The sequence below is a fragment of the Pelodiscus sinensis genome, chromosome 5 (assembly GCF_049634645.1).
Source record: "Pelodiscus sinensis isolate JC-2024 chromosome 5, ASM4963464v1, whole genome shotgun sequence".
NCBI lineage: Eukaryota > Metazoa > Chordata > Testudines > Trionychidae > Pelodiscus > Pelodiscus sinensis.
In genome coordinates, this window is record NC_134715.1 from 76,538,362 (window position 1) to 76,555,877 (window position 17,516).

Sequence of the window (17,516 nt, forward strand, 5' to 3'; positions counted from 1 at the left end):
CCTCTGGCCCTGCTGTTCCCAGCCCCCACTGGGCTGCTGACCCTCCTGCCATTAGGCTTTGAGGCTTTCTAGTCCAGGAGCATCCGTGGGCAGACCACAGAATACCAGTTTTCAGAGGTGCAACCTGTAAAAGGATGCTTTCCTCCCTCATGAACCCACTCTACAGACTTGGATGCTGCCAGGGTTAAACCTGATAAATCCTGAACTTTTACCAATAAGAGCAATCAACATGAGAAGAAATATCTCAAGAGATGTAGTAAATTTTCCATCACCTGGAATCTTTAAATCAAGGTTGGATGGATTTCTAAAATATATAGACTAGTTCAGTCACAAATGGTACAGTTTGATGCAGGAATCATGGAGGGAAAATTCTGGGAACAGTGTTACAACAGAGATCAGACTACATGATCACATTGGTTCCCCGTCTATGGACTGCTGCAGAAGCATTTATACCTTTGTTTTGCTTTTTCTTTTAGCTGTGAATGCACCTGTGATGCAGTCATCATGATTCTGTCCCCCCTTTGGTGGCTGATGGGATCGAGCCAGACTGGAGCCCCAGAAGTAGCAGGATCACTAATTGCTGCATATAAGTCTTCAAACTTGATAACGGCTTTGTCCTGTAGCTTAAGTCTGTTACAATGCAGGATTGTGAATGTTAGTTTTTAGTTTGCATTCTCTTCGGTGACATAAAACAGAGAAACCACTTACCAAGAATCATACCGAATGTTGCAATGTTGCCTCTCATCCTTTCCAGAATGAAGAGCGGTAATTAGTGGTGTTCCCCAAGGGTCAGTCCTAGGACCAATCCTATTCAACTTACTCATAAATGATCTGGAGAAAGGGGTTAACAGTGAGGTGGCAAAGTCTGAAGACGATACTAAACTGCTCAAGGTAGTTAAGACCAAAGCAGACTGTGAAGAACTTCAAAAAGATCTCACCAAACTAAGTGACTGGGCAACAAAATGGCAAATGAAATTTAATGTGGATAAATGTAAAATAATGCACATAGGAAAAAATAACCCCAACTATACATATAATATGATGTGGGCTAATTTAGCTACAACTAATCAGGAAAGAGATCTTGGAGTCATCATGGATAGTTCTCTGAAGACGTCCATGCAGCGGCAGTCAAAAAAGCAAAAAGGCTGTTAGGAATCATTAAAAAAGGGATAGAGAATAAGATGGAGAATATCTTATTGCCCTTATATAAATCCAAGGTACGCCCACATCTTGAATACTGCATACAGATGTACTGTCCTCATCTCAAAAAATATATACTGGCATTAGAAAAGGTTCAGAGAAGGGCAACTATAATTATTATAATTAGAGGTTTGGAATGGGTCCCATATGAGGAGAGATTAAAGAGACTGGGACTTTTCAGCTTGGAAAAGAAGAGTCTAAGGGGGGATATGATAAGAGGTATATAAAATCATAAGTGGTGTGGAGAAAGTTAATAAGGAAAAATTATTTACTTATTCCCATAATATAAGAACTAGGGGCCACCAAATGAAACTAATGGGCAGCAGGTTTAAAACAAATAAAAGGAAGTTCTTCTTCACACAGCGCATAGTCAATCTATGGAACTCCTTGCCTGAGGAGGTTGTGAAGGCTAGAACTATAACAGGGTTTAAAAGAGAACTAGATAAATTCATGGAGGTTAAGTCTATTAATGGCTATTGGCCAGTATGGGTAAGGAATGGTTTGTCAGAGCATGGAGATGGATGGCAGGAGAGAGATGGCTTGATCATTACCTGTTCGATTCACTCCCTCTGGGACACCTGGCATTGGCCACTGTCGGTAGACAGGGTATAGGGATGGATGGACCTTTAGTCTGAGCCAGTATGGCCATTCTTATGTTCTTATGTTCATGCATCTGCAGATTTTTTCCATACATGTAAGGAATAATTTTTATGTGCATCAAGACATGTGTGAATGAGCACCAGCAGTAGGAACAAAAAACCTAACTGTGGGCGCTGTTGCTATACCTACTTTTAAAAATGAGATAAACACTAAGGAGCTGATCATAGAATCATAGAATACTAGGACTGGAAGGGACCTCGAGAGGTCATCGAGACCAGTCCCCTGCCCTCATGGCAGGACCAAATACTGTCTAGACCATTTCTGATAGACATTTCTCTAACCTACTCTTAAATATCTCCAGAGATGGGGATTCCACAACCTCCCTGGGCAATTTATTCCAGTGTTTGACTACCCTGACAGTTAGGAACTTTTTCCTAATGTCCAACCTAAACCTCCTTTGCTGCAGTTTAAGCCCATTGCTTCTTGTTCTATCCCCAGAGGCCAAGATGAACAAGTTTTCTCCCTCCTCCTTATGACACCCTTTTAGATACCTGAAAACGGCTATCATGTCCCCCCCGCAGTCTTCTCTTTTCTAAACTAAACAAACCCAATTCTTTCAGCCTTCCTTCATAGGTCATGTTCTCTAGACCTTTAATCATTCTTGTTGATCTTCTCTGGACCCTCGCCAATTTCTCCATATCTTTCTTGATATGCGGTGCCCAGAACTGGACACAATACTCCAACTGAGGCCTAACCAGCGCAGAGTAGAGCGGAAGAATGACTTCTCATGTCTTGCTCACAACACACCTGCTAATGCATCCCAGAACCATGTTTGCTTTTTTTGCAACAGCATCACACTGCTGACTCATATTCAGCTTGTGGTCCACTATAACCCCTAGATCCCTTTCTGCCGTACTCCTTCCTAGACAGTCGCTTCCCATTCTGAATGTGTGAAACTGACTGTCCCTTCCTAAGTGGAGCACTTTACATTTGTCTTTATTAAACTTCATCCTGTTTACCTCACACCATTTCTCCAATTTATCCAGATCATTTTGAATTATGACCCTATCCTCCTGAGCAGTTGCAACCCCTCCCAGCAAACTTATCATCTGCAAACTTAATAAGCGTACTTTCTATGCCAATATCTAAATAGTTGATGAAGATATTGAACAGAGCCAGTCCCAAAACAGCAATAAAAGATCCTCACTGACTTCAGTGTGTGGGGCCTCAAGCACTATGTTTTTCAGTGACCTATTTACAATATTCAGTTAAACTCTTGTAAAAAAGACACTTCAATCCAGTCTGCCATTGTACACTTTTAATATGGCATTTTAATCAGTTAAACAAAAATAAGTTGCCTAATTTGATTAGGCATGTCTTAATTTACCTTTTCCCTGCAAAATTCAGAGAAGTCATATTGCATTATAATGTGCTTAAATAATGCAAATTTAAATATTTAAAATGGAGCTATTCAAATAATTAAAATATGTATTTGTGAATCATTTATACACTTGTTGATAGCAGTGATGGAGAGAATTATTAATCAGTCATTAGCCCCTATTATTTGTTCAGTTCTAATTGCAAATAAGCTTGAAATTACATCCACCGTGAAGAAGACATTAGTGCTATGTAGTACGGACAGCTGTGAGGATGTAAGACAATAGAATTCATTAACAGTGCCTGCAACTGTTAATATAATACACAAATATTATTTCTCAGCAACTACGTAATGAATTTACTGTGTGATTATTCGCCTGAATGCAAATCTATGACTTGGTGAAGGGATTATATTACTGTCATAAACCTCTTCAGGGTCCCAAAACAATTTATGTATGGTGCAAAAGAAGAGAATAAAACGACATTCAAAAAGATAACAATGATGAAGCTCACATAGCGATGAATAATGTAAAGCAAAAATCATAGCTGGGAAATTATGGACCAGGCAGTAAAAATATAGAGAAGGATGTGAAGATTATTGCAAGTAGGAACAATGAAGTGGAGCAAGAATAAGTCAAGCAAATTATTGAGGAAATTATTCCACTTTATTTCATCCTTGTTAAGCTTCCAGTTGAATTACCGTTCTCAATATGACATATTAGATTTTTGTAAAGAAAAATCAATTGAGAAAAGTAAAGATGTTTAGAATATAAGATCCAGAAGAAAATATGAAGAAAACTGACGGTTAAATACAACTCAATTTTCTCACACTCTGACGATATTTTAGCTGCCAGAATATGACAAGGGATGTTAAGAAAAGGAAAGAGATCCATTATTCTTTTTTAGCCAATGAAGATATATAAAAAAATAACGGTCAGAAGGGAAAATATAAGTACAATAACATATTAATATTACAGGCCTGGTTCTTCTCTCAGGGTATGTCTACACTACAGCACTAATTCAAACTAACTTAATTCGAATTAGTTAATTCGAACTAAGCTAATTCGAATTAGTGCATCTAGACCTAAAAACTAGTTCGAATTAGCGTTTTGCTAATTCGAACTAGCATGTCCACACTGAGTGGACCCTGAACCGAGGTTAAGGATGGCCGGAAGCAGTACCGGCAGGGCATCAGATTAGGACTTAGAGCATGGACCTGCTGCCTCAGGCTAGCCGAGGACTGTGCTTAAAGGGACCCGACCCCCATCCCAGACAGACAGTTCTCAGGGGTTCTCCGCTCGCTTGTCTAACTCGATGAGGGACAGCAAAGCAGTCCTGGCTTGCAGTGCCCTGAATGCCCACACTCGGCACATCACAGCACTCAGCCATCAGCCCGGTGGCACTTGCCGCAGGCTGCCATCCGGGGAAGGGGGTCAATCGAGGGGCTGCAGGAGAACTTCCACCCCAAGGAACCCGCAGAGCCACCCCAGTCCTCTCCATCGGGAGCTCGTACCCCATTCCTCCCTCACCTCCTTCCACTTATCCCCCCCCCCAGTCCTCCTTCCTGATGTACAAAATAAAGGACACGTGTTCAAAAACAGAAACTCTCTTTATTTAACAAAACTGGGGGGGGGGAATAAAACTGTGGGGAGACGGGGAAAGGAGGTGGGAAAGGGCAGGAGAGAGTGTGGGAGAGGGGAGGGGGAAAACTGGGAGGAGGGAGCTGGAAGGGGGAAGCAAGGGAAAGGAGGGGGAGGGGAAACTCAGGGATTGGGGTGGGGGTCTCGCTGGGCCAACCGCCTCCGAGCATGGCGAGGGAGGGGGCCTCGGTGTCCCCGGGGGGATAAGGTGGAGGGTGCGGAGGTTGAGGTGGGAGGTATGAACATTGAGGAAGAGGGTGTGGGCGTTGAGGAGGAAGAGGTGGGAGGGGGGGCAGGAGTGGGAGGAGGGACAGTAGTTGGGGCAGCAGGTGCAGGACCAGCATGGGGCACCATGCTCTGCAGCAGGGCCTGCAGGTTTGAGTTCAGCCCTCAGACCTCAGCCAGCTGCTCCTGGCAGAGCTTTAGGTCTGCCCGCATCCAGGCCTCCACTGTGCGGCGCAGGGCTCACAAGGACCCCAGGTGCTGGTCCCAGTACTCCTGCTCCGTGGTGGTGGTCCGGAGCAGGCCGTGGGTGCGGGAGCATGTCCTGGGCGGGATGGTGCGCCCTGCACGAGCAGCTGGTGCAGCTGTAGAGAAAGAAGAGAAGTGGTCAGTTCTCCCTGGGGACGCAGCGGATGATGCCCAGCCCCCTCCCCCCCCCCACGACGTGAGGGCGACCATGCCCTGCACCGTCAGAGCCGCTGTACTTGTACAGAGGCCATGGTCAGGATGTCTGGCTCTCCCTGGGACAGGGAGCTGCCCCAAGACCACACCCATGTCCCTGTGCCATGTATAGTGTGGCCGGGGCGGCGGGGGGAAAAGGAGGGGAGATGTCCCCTGCCTCCGTGTAGAGGGGACATGGGAAGGGAAAGCATCCTGCTGGGTCCCACCCCGGGGTCAGGAGCATGTCAGGTCTCTTCACACATGCATGTGCCTATTGGGCCATGGCCACTGGGTGTCACACAGCTGGAGCCATCTGCCCAAGGGTGGCATGGCACATGCCCAGGTGTCTGCGTGATCCGTGGAAGGCATGGCCCACACGCACGGTCTCTGGTCTCCCTCCTGCCTCACCCCCCCGAACTACTTAATTCGAACTACTTACCCGGTACGGTCTCCCTGGACGACCCTGCGGAACATCTTGTGGTGGCCCCTCCGGTGTGCCCGGGTCAGGGCCCTCCGGTCCCGGCTCGCTGTCCCCCGGGCTGGCACAGACCGCCCCGCCCCCCAAGAGTCGGTCGAGGGTGGGGAAGTAGGAGCAGGTGGCAGCCCTTGCTGCGGCGCCGCCCCTGGTGGCCCTGGCGTACACCTGACGCAGCTGCTTTACTTTCAGGCGCACCTGCTCCTGGGTGTACCTGTGCCCCTTTTGGGCCATGGCGGCTGCTATGTGGCCGTAGACGGCCACGTTCCTCCACCTAGTGCGGAGATCATGGAGGTTGGGGGCCTGCCCCCAAACCTCAATGAGGTCCATGACCTCCGCACTAGACCAGGAGGGCGCGCGCCGTTTACGGCCCCTGAATGGCCCCTGGGTGCTGGGGGACTGGGCAGGGGACGGCTCGCTGGCACTGGCTCCCTGGCTCATTGTGGGGCTACTGGGTCGGGGCAGAGACCACTGGCAGAGCTGGCTGTGTCAAGTGCCGTCTGGCCAGAGTCTACCCCTTTAAGGGCCCGGGGCTGGGGGAGAGGAGAGTTTTCCTGGTTGTGCCCAGAGTGGCCACCAGGGGAACCAAGGAAGGGCTAGCCTCCCACTAGTTCGAATTAAGTGGCTACACAGCCCTTAATTCGAACTAGTTAATTCGAACTAGGCGTTAGTCCTCATGGAATGAGGTTTACCTAGTTCGAATTAAGCGCTCCTCTAGTTTGAATTAAGTTCGAACTAGCGGATTGCTAGTGTAGCGCCTATGAAAGTTAATTCGAACTAACAGCTGTTAGTTCGAATTAACTTTGTAGTGTAGACATACCCTCACTTATACCAGTTTTGCCCCAGTGTTATGCCATGGGTTTAAAAGGAGTTATTCATTATTTACATGAATATAAGTGAAAGAACCGTAGGTCCATAACTCTTAGAACAGCTGGGCAATTGAACAAGATGCTAAGATTGCTTATACAATCATCATCAATGGAGGTACTGAAGGCTCAGTGTGGCAGCCATCCATGACAGATAGTGTAGGAATAATAAAATCAAACTTGCAGGGAGACGGACATATGAACAACTATAAATCCTTTTCAATCCAAAGGACTGTCTGAAGAAGAATGAGTTGCAGGATTAGCATCAGGAAATTTACTTTTTAATAATTTGCTTTTTAAATACAAAACTGTGATCTTTTCCACCCTCTTTTACTTTCATCTGATCACATACCTTAGAAGGAGTTGCTGAAACTGCTTGAAGCTGATATACCTTCCCAGAAATTTGGTCAACATCATGAGTAGCACATCTCTATCAATGAATAACAGTAAAAAATACATCTATAGTGTGATTTTATCCAGTCCACCTCCATACATTCATAAAAGACAAAAATAAGCTATTATTTTAGTGGGGGGAATTGGGAGGAAAAATAAAGTACTAAATATATGTAAAAAGACAACTGGCATTGTTTATTATGCTATGTCTACATTAAAGAGCTTTTCTGGGATACCAGATCACATTCGCTTTTCTGAAAAAAAATGTCAGAAAATTGGATGCATTTTTTCAGCATCCCTGTAAACTTCGTTTTATGAGGAAGGGATGTTCTGAAAGAGGGTTTTTTCCTGAAATTTGGCCCCGTGTAGACAGGCCAAATTTCGGAAAAGCCTTTTTCAGAAGTAAATCGGAAGAAGATACGCAATTTCCATACCGCAAATTGCATTTCTTTTTCCAATTTATCTTTGTAGTGTAAACCTAACCTCACCATTAGCTAGATGCATGTATGTGTCAAAATTAAGTAACACATCCCAGAAAATGCAAAACTCTGGTGTGAGGCACATACCTACTGACCTGACCCTTGCCCTCAGGATCATTGTTTTTGAACAGTTGTCTCACAGTAAAATAGCCTCCAGATCTCATTTTTTCATGCAAAATGCGCTCCAGCTTAAAAAATAAAAAGTGATACATATTTACAAATAACACACACTTCTAATATAAAATAAAATAACAATAACAATAATAATAATAATAATAATAAAAGCTATAGGACTCCTTGTCGCTTTTACATACTTCTAATATGTACTTTTAACTCATTTCTTCTTCAAGCACAAGAAGAGGATGTTGTCTACCACTGACAAAATGATAAGAAATCAAGAAGGAATAAATGTTCGACAAAGAAATGATGTATTTTTAATAACTATCTGGGGATGAGGGAATATTTTCTGTAGAGTCTTTAGCAGGAAAAGAAAAATGTAAAAATGTTTTCTACTCAGTTGGAATATAGGCTTTCAAGTACTGCTGTGTGACCTAACTGAGTGAACCTTATTGGTAGTGCCAAAATAAATATGATCTTTGCTTTCTGTATTATCATTAAACCATGTGTTGCCAGGTTACAGTATGACAAAACTACAAAATGAGTCTTGAAACGTTTACTCAATTTGTATTTAACAAAGTTTCCATTATCTTCAATGGGATATTTTTCTCTTAAATAACATTATGAGGATGCTATTCAACATAGGTAAATTCATTCTGGAATAATGGTTAATGATTGTGTACAATGTTTCAGAGTTCAAGAAATATGTATGGAGGATGTTACTAGGTAACTGAATTATATAGACTTATGATGACTTATTTTCTGTTTGATAGCGAGCTTCTAAAATCATATATGTAAAGGACTCTATCTATATTTGAACACTGCAGTATAAGTCAAAGGTTATAACTACATATCTTATCACCATACTTGGCTTTCACAGTCCAATTTCATTCTACCCACTTATTTATATGGACTGTGTTTGATTAAAATCATACCTCATCAGCTTCAATCCTGAGCTGTGTCCCAGGCTGAGACAGTAAACTTATCCTTCTGTTAATAAAACTTGCTCTGCTTACTGCTGGGTTTCCAATGTCAGCTCGTTGGCCTAGGTCATTAAAAAAAATCAACTTTCAGAAACCATGAACAACATATATAGGTGAAGACAGCTAGGAGACAGGATTCAGTTACAGAGGGACCACTAGATCATGCAGCCTGATCTCTTGTGTACCACAGGCTGCCAATGCCATCCAATATCTGAATATTAAACCCTACAACTGACATTAGACCAAAGCATTAACACCCACAGTAGACACTATTTACCACAGGGAGTAAACAGAAGGGACTGAGGTGCAGCAGTGCCCAAGGTCCCTGCAATGGCACCCCCATATACTGCTATCAGTCAGATCCTGAGCATATGATCCAACAACCATCCAGACAAGCATCTGAGAGAATGAACCCTGATCCTCCCAGACCCATGTCAATTCTTCAGCTATAACTATTTATGGCTATGTCTACACTGCACGCTTATTTATTTCAAAATAATAACTCCCAAAATAACTATTTTGAAATAGTGCGTCCACACTACAAATCCCCTTTGAAATAACACAGATCTATATCAAAATAGTGCCTCCACACTGATTGGAGCCTGAATCACATTTAAAGCCCCCCAGAAGCACTCCGGGCAGGGCATCAGGACAGCAGTCACTTCCTGTAGCTACTTCCTGAGGGTCTCCCCTCTACAGCCGAGTCTCAGATCTTCATTGCCTACCGCCGTTGAAGGACAGCAAACTCACATCACATGCTCTGGTTGCTCTTGTGGACGCCACAGCATTTCTGCCATGGAGCTGGATGTGCTGTAAAGCAGTGCAAGGCTCTTGGGGTATGTCTACACTAGCTCGTTTATTCGAGCTAGGTAGGCAAATCAGGGAACCGGGGTTGCAAATGAAGCCCGGGATTTAAATATCCCGAGCTTTATTTGCATGTTCCCGTCCGGCCGCCATTTTTAAATCCCCCTTAGTCCGAACGAACTGCCCGCGGCTACACGCGGCAGTTTAAAGGTTAATCTGAACTAAGTCCTTAGTTCGGATTAACTGTTACTCCTCATTCCAGTCATTTTTATTTGGGGAATATATAATTGGAGAGGGACTGGGGAAAAATCCTGGGAGGGGAGAAGAGGAGCTCAGGGATGGGGCTGGGACTGGCTCCTGCTTTGGATGTATCTGGATGCCTCAGCTGCCCAAGAGGTCCCACTGCCTCATGTACGTGACCTTCAGTGGTCCCGGGCGAGGAGAGGCTAGGAGAAGAAGCCAGTGGGGCAGGTGCTGGAGGAACTTGCAGGGGAGAAAGTGCTGGAGGGACTTGGGGAGATGCGGGTGCTGGAGGAACTTAGGGAGGAACAGGTGTGGGTGCTGGGGGTTGGTGGGTGGTTGTCTAGTGTACCAACTGATAGCAGTGACCACGCTCTCCATGGAGGTGGTGATAGAGGAGCACAGCTGGCTGGACAGCTGCTGCTAAATCATTTTCCTCAGGTCCCGGGCAGCCCAGCGCTCTTGGCACTCCTCCTTGAAGTTCCTGTTCAAGGAATGTTCCCGTACCAGGTCGTCTTGGGATCGCCTTCACCTGCAGTTCTCATAGGGTTGGGAAGATGGCATGGGAGGTGGTGGACGTACCATGCTTGCAGCTGGCCCAGCTGTGAAGGTGAGAAGGGCAGTCATCCCAGGAGACAGTTTGCACGAAGCCTAGCCCTCAGCTCTGAGCCGACACCGAAGTCTTGGTTCAGATGATGGCACTGTGCTTCAGGCAAGTCCATCTGTTTCCTAGACAGAAGGCACTTTCCAGCATGGGCATGGATGTCCCAGGGGAGCCTCGCTATTCCCATGTCCCAGGGACAAGCAGACATGGAAAGGTGCTGGCCATGCCAGGAGCCTGCAGGCAGGAGGGGAGTCAAAAGGGCAGCTTAGTTTCCTTCCATGTCCTGCACATGCTGGGTCTGGCAGTCGTGGTGTCTCACAGAGGGAGAACTTCTATCCCTGCCTGCTGGAGGAGAGGGGGGAAGGCTGTTGGAGGAGGTGTGTATGAGCAGCAGATGCCACTTTTTGGAGAGAGTACTACTGAGGTCCCCTCCTCTTCCTGCCCCCAGCAGGCTCCCATGCACAGGATTGGTGTCCTCCAACTCGCCACACTTGACCAGGAGCAAATGCTGCCCGAGAGTGTGGTCATGACCCTGTGCCATGTGCAGCACTTCTGTGTGTTTCCAAGACTCCAGCCTTCTTAGTAGTGGCTTGTCGTGGAAAGTTGTCCCACCACGGAGTCAGGAGTAAGGCAGGCCTCTCCAGGAACCTCGTGAGAAGGAGCTACGGGTTCCTGTGTGAAAGCATCATGGGGCTCAGTGCTTCGGACTGGTGTTCCATGTGCACCCACGTGCACAGGCTGCTGTGCAATCCCCAGGCCAAGAAAGATGAGTGAGGTGCATGCAGCCCCTCACAGCCCAAGCCTTCCCCCGCATGTAGATAGGGAAAATAATGGAACTTACCTGAAGTGCCCTCCCCAGCCTTGTCCAAGTCCTGGGAGACATCCTGGGTGGGGGGTGCCAGCTCCAGGCTGATAACCTCCTGGCTGGAGGGCTTAGCGTCCAGGCTGGCCTGCTCCTCCTCCTCATCCACAACCCTGCCCTCCAGGAAGCAGATAATGGACGTGTCCAGGCCGGAGTCAATGACTGGGGAGGGGGAGGGGAAGCAGAGCTGGGGGGGGAGCCATGGGGCTGGCCGAGAGGAACGGGAGAGGGGGCTGGATGGAAGGGGGGCCAGGAAGCAGAACTGGGGAAGGCTGGGGGCTGGACAGGAGGAGGGGAGCCTGGAGGAAAGGGAGAGGGAAGCAGAGCTGGTGGCGGGGGGAAGGGTGCAGCCACTGACCTGAGCCGGAGTCCAAGGGGCTGCGCCCCCAGAAGGTACTCCCTCGAGTTGCTAGTAGAAGCCGGGCGGGGGGAGTGGCTTTAGCCACTCCCCCCGCCCGGCTTCTGCATGCAGCCAGAGGCTGCCAGTTCTCGCAATTGGCACTGGGAACCTCTGGTCACGAGCAGAAGCCGGGCAGGGGGAGTCCCAGCCCCCACTCTGCCCCTTCCCCCCCCCCGTCTTTTGCACACAAACACATGCTCCTGCGCCAATCATGGCCCTGCCTCCCAGTCACTCCCCCGCCTCTGCCAGGCTTCCGTCCGGCACCCAGCCGGGAATTCAGAAAATACCGGACATTGCACTTGTCTGGTATTTTCTGAATTTTTCTACTGGACAGACGGTGCAAATACCAGACTGTCCGGTAGAAAACCAGACACCTGGCAACCCTTACCTGATCCAACATGCGCGTGTGCCCCTTATGGGCCACGGTTGCTGCCATACGGCCGTAGACATCTGCACTACAGCACCTGGTGTAGAGATCCTAGAGGGTGCATTCCTCTCCCCACACCTCTAAGAGATCCAGGATCTCTGCACCAATCCACAATGGTGCCCCCTTTCTCCCCTAGCCAGGGGCTTCCAGAGGTGGGTGCTGGCATGCTTGCAGCTGTTGGAGGTTAGGAGGGAGCGCCGGGGTCACTCATGGAAGGCAGAGCAGGATGCTGCTACGTGGCATAGGGCTAGTAGGACCCGCGTCGTGCCACAAGCACAAGGTTTAAACTCTGCAGGAGAAGGGAACTACAGAGTTCTGAGGGTTATGGACAAAGTGGCCATCGAGGCAGCTGTGAGAAGCCCTGGAGGCCAATTATTTCAAAATAAGCACAGCTGACCGTCCACACTCACCCTATTTCGAAATAGCAATTTCAAAGTAGGCATTATTCCTTGTAGAATGAGGAGTTATTATTTCGTTATAGCAAGCCCATTATTCAAAATAATTTGCTTGCTGTGCTGATGCTCACCTTGTTATTTTGAAATAACGTGAGTAGTGCAGATATGCCCTCTGATCCTTTACAGAAAGGAGATTAAAACCCCTCCCATAAGACACTGGAGCAGAAGGGAGAATACCTCCCTAACCCCCAACAAAAGGTATAAACTGGAAATGAGCACCAGCGTTGTTGAGCCCTTGCCCTCTTCCATCACAAGCAAACTGTCAGAGAACTGCATTCATAAATTTGTTCAGATCTCTCTTAAAACTAATTCCCTCAAGGCTTGTGAAAGAGAGGAGTCATTTTCCAGGATAGGTTTTAGACTGTTGATAATGTGTTGGAAGGGTTTATGTTGTGAGCTGTAGGTGATGACAAGTGGTATCCTACTGTTTTTTTCCTGCGCCTGTCTTGAAGTAGCTGATGTCTGGGCACTCTTCTGGCTCTGTCATTCTGTTTTTTCAACTTCTCCAGTTTTAAGAATGCTCTATATAGATCCTGTAGGTATAATCTCTACAAGACGCTTTGTTGTTTTTTAAAGTTTTTTCCAGTTACAGACTAACTAGGCTACCCCTCTGAAGCTGCTGTAGGACTCAGGAGACATTATTCACAATAGAGGAGTATTCCTAATGGAAAGACAAAGAAGCAGCAGCAGAACACTGGAGCTCTTTTCAGTTCAATTCTCTTCAGATTCTCCTTACTCTTTTCTTGCTTTCTCCTCCCCTCTCTCATGTAGTTTGGCCACTAATTAAATAACTTAAGTAGTGAGAAAAAAAAACAATTTTATTAGCCTAGAAACAGTTGCTTAGGTGACAGTAATCCTTAGTATACCAGGAAATGTTCAGTCAAGACATCATATATATAGTAGCCCAGTGTCTGAGAGTCTGTAACGCCAAAATGCTGGCTGTTCCCTCTGGGAGGGCGTTGTTGCCTGGAATGCTGGCTATTCCCTTTGGGCAGCGCTGTTGCTTGAAACACTGGCTGTTCCCTCTGGGCGGTGCTGTTTCTGAAATGCTGGCTGTTCCCTCCAAGCAGCCCGTGCTGCATGGGGAGTGCGGGGCCCAAACGGCCGCTTGCTCCCACGTGGCGGCCTGCCTGAGCGGCGCAGAAGTCAGCCAAGTGCCACGGCAGGAGGGGAATGGGGGCAGCGCGATGATGTGCGGTGTGACAGTGGCTCCAGGCCCTGCCCCTTGCCCATGAATGTCACCAACCCGCCCCCCTTTGCCTCCTGCCATGGCACTCAGCTGACTTCTGCACCGCTTAGCTGGGCCACCGCATGGGAGCAAGTGGCGCAAGCAGCTGTTTGGGCTCCACGCTCCCCATGCAGCACGGGGAGCTTGGAGCCCAAAAGGCCATTTGGACTCTGCGGTCCCCCGAGTGAGAGGAAAGAGGGGGAGGAGAGCTGAGGAGGGGGGGAGGCAGTAGGAGGAGGAGGAGAGAGAGAGGGAGACGGAGACGGAACGAGAGACCGGAAGCTCAGGAGAGAAGACCGACGTGGAGGAGAGACCTGAAAATCCCGTCTTATGACTGGTTCAGCCAAAAACAAATGTCAAAAGAATAATGTGTATAACCAGCAACAAAAAGACAGAAATGTACATTGCAGTGTAAGACAGTTCAAAGATATTTGGAAATGGGACTCCATGCTTTTAGATTCTTTCTTTTTGTTAAAATCTGTCAAGAATATGGTCACTTTGGGGAATAATACTTAACACAAGGCATTGGCCGATATGCTCCATTTGGATCAGGGGTGGGGAACCTTTTTTGCGTCAGGGGCCGCTGACCCACAGAAAAATCAAATAAGTCAGGGGCTGCAAGTGAGAAGCAAAAAAACCAACCAACCAACCAACCAAACAAACAAAAATAACAAACAACAAAATCAGTCAAGGGCTGCAAATGAGAAGCAAACAAACAAACAAAAAACCCTCACTGATGTGGTCCTTGACTGAGAAGAGGGTAGGAGGGCTGGATTGCCAGCATGGGAGCTCTGAGCTGTGGGAGCCAGATCCAAGCCAGATCCTCACCCCTGATTTAGAACACTGACATTTCAAAAGCACAATTTTGCACATGTATACCCTGCAAGCACACAGAATATGACTTCATGCAACCAGACACGCACAAGACTGCAGCTCTGACAATCTGGCTCTTTGTGATTATTTTTTTAGAATTATGGTTTCTTCTTTTGGAATTATTTTTATTTAATGTGTAACACTTACGTACTGTCATACTCCAAATTTTAACCTTCCTTCCATCTTATGCCATCCACTGCAGTCAATGAGAGGCCAGAATTTGGACTATAGAGATTTAAAAAGATCAACACATATTTATGTCATCTTTTGGCTTTCTCTTATCTTTAAGGCAAGGCTGTGTCTAGAGCATGTGTGTATTCTCACGTCTTTCAGGAAAACTAAATTATTTCAAAAAGGGAACTATCTAGCTATAGTAAGAAATCTTAAAAATCTTCAGATACAGGTTCAGATAAAGGCTGAACCTCTCTCATCTGGGACTTTCTGGTCTGGCAACATCTGTGGGCCTGCAGGTGATGCACAGGGTTGCAGGAGGGGACACATGCCTCCAAACAGCATGTACGGTTCAAAGGGCAAGGCAGGGAAGTGGTGGGGCCTGCAGCAGAGGGGGTTGTCCTGGCCCTTCATCAAGTGGTGTGGAGAGGGTCATCGGGCTGGTGGCCCCCATATCACCCCGTATCACCTCTCAACAGTTGATCCTGTCTACACCCATATCTGAAGACACCCCCCCTTAGCCCAGAACTCCATAGCCCCCTTTCTGGCGCTAGGCCGGGGAGTTTTTATAGCATGTTTTGGGAGGGAAAGCACATTGTTCTGATAGATTGCCACTGAACTTGCTTGAATTTGAGCAGTTTTATCAGGTGTCCTGTTTTCACCATAAGGAAATACGGTCACCTTACCTAATACTATGTGCAGGCAGAGTAAAGGCAGGCAGCTACTGCTACATTACTTTACCAGATGAAGTAATGGTCTTGGAGGAGCAGCAGTTTGCCCACACTTTAGGAGGAGCAATACTTGACCCCCTACTTGCTCCATCTGTTCTTCAGCCAGTGTCCCAACAAAACTCATGCATTTGGATTGGGAATAGGAGGGGTACATGTCACTGAACACTAGTAACACATTTCTTTTTCGACTGGTTTTATAAAAGAACAGATAAAAGCCAAGCGTTCATTTACAAAATACCACTGCCAAATATTCTGTCTAGTTCACATTTTATAATCCAACTAGAAATAAAAGAAAATCACCCTTTCCCATGTATAATTGACAATATAAAGCTTTTTTGTGCTAATTGTGGACTGTGTATTGAAAGGATGGTTACAACACAATCCATATAAAGTTTACACTTGCCTGGGACCACAAACAGCTGCATATCAGGAGCCAGGTTCTGCTCTCAATTACAATGCCAGTGTAACTCCAGTAAATCAGCAGTTACCTGGATAGACACCAGTGTGACCTGAAGCAACAGTGAGCAGAACCATCCCCACAGGCCCACGTAGTTTGCATCCCCCCTGACAGCAGCGGTGTCTATTCCGTGCCCTCCTCACGCAGCAGAACTGCCCACGCTGGGGCCCCTGCAGCTGCTGCCATGGGGTGGGAGAGCATCGGGCCCCTTTCCCCCCCACGGCGGGCCCCTCCACTGCCAGCACTCACCAAACACCGGCAGCTTGGGCTTGCCCGGGTCCGCGCGGGCGGAGGCCTCCGGCAGTGGCTGTGGGGAGCGAGCGCCGCGGAAGCGGGGCCTCAGCTCCGGCCCAGGGGGCGGCGGTGGCGGGGCCCGGGTGCAGCCGCTGCCCCCTGCAGGCTCCTGCCCGCTGGGCGCGTGGCCGCGCAGAGACAGGCTCTCGGGGGCGCCGAGCCGGGAGAGCGGGTGCTGGGTCACCGGCGGCAGCCGGGCCGACGCGACGCTGGGCGCCTGCGGGCGGCTGGGGGGCACCTCGCCGCGGGCGGCCATCCCGGGCGAAAGGGGACACGAGACGGCCGGTCCGTGCCAGGCTGCCGCCCCCACCCAGCCACCAGGGAGCGCCCCACGCGGGTAGCGCCGCTTTCCCTTTCCACAGGCTGCTCGGCCTCAGGGCACGTGTCCGGTTCCCGCCTGGGGGAGCCAATTCCTGGGCCCGGTGCTCAGGGCAGGCTGCTGGGCCAAGGGGCCCCTGGGAGCCCCGAGCTGCTCCCTGGCCTTTCCCGCAGCAGCCCAGCCTGCTTGGAGCCGGTGCGGTTTCTCGCCTGGAACAAGGGGACGTTGCCACAGGCAACAGAAAACGCCGGAATCCCTTTTCGACAACATTTCGGCCAGAGCCAGAGGCGCCGCTGGCAGCTCCGGCTGCCTGCCCCAGCCCCGTGACAGAAGCCATGGGAGGAGGGGACCCCTCTCAGCTTACCCATTGGCCCCTCCTCTCCACACAGCCCCCAAGGAGCGTTCCCCCCGAGGGGGCTTGCATACTGTACGGAGAGTTTACGTGGGGCTCCCTTGGTGATATAAAGCCAGTCTCTTGGCACACGTACGGCCATTAAAATAAAATACAAGACTTGAGCCACATATAAGAACCTAACGCCCATCCTCGGGATGCAGCTGTCTACAGATTTGTGGCTGCAACCCGAGTAAATAGATCTACCTTACATCCTGAAGGTCGATAAACTTGGACTCTGTCCAATTAACCTGGAGACAAAGTTGACAAAGGTGCCTCAGCAGAGTGTTCAGTTCCCAGATCTTTAAAACTAGGGACTGGAAGAATGCCCTACAGTTGTTAACTATCCGAGGAAAAGGGGTTGTCTATGGATAGGACAAACCATAGGGATTTACAAAGATGAATATCAGGTCAGCATCTTTAAAAGCACCCAGAAATGAACAGAAAGTCAATGCTTATCTTATAGA

At 48.2% G+C, this 17,516-nt stretch overlaps 1 protein-coding gene across 3 annotated transcripts; it reads right to left on the reverse strand.

Annotated features, from left to right (window-relative positions):
* Positions 1–490: 490 nt before the first annotated feature.
* On the reverse strand, positions 491–17,247 carry LOC142829638 (uncharacterized). Of its 3 annotated transcripts, XM_075930306.1 has the most exons (6): positions 16,295–17,241; positions 8,746–8,855; positions 7,781–7,881; positions 7,174–7,251; positions 709–831; positions 491–630 (listed from the first exon to the last, which is right to left on the reverse strand). In XM_075930306.1, coding segments are annotated over exons 1-6 (714 nt in total). In that variant the 5' UTR covers positions 16,596–17,241; the 3' UTR covers positions 491–629. The 3 variants fall into 3 exon arrangements, 2 of the variants coding, with proteins under 2 accessions (XP_075786421.1, XP_075786422.1); XR_012904266.1 differs by lacking the exon at positions 7,781–7,881 and having other exon boundaries at positions 16,295–17,247; XM_075930307.1 differs by lacking the exons at positions 709–831; positions 7,781–7,881 and having other exon boundaries at positions 573–630; positions 16,295–17,246.
* Between the last annotated feature and the right edge of the window lie 269 nt (positions 17,248–17,516).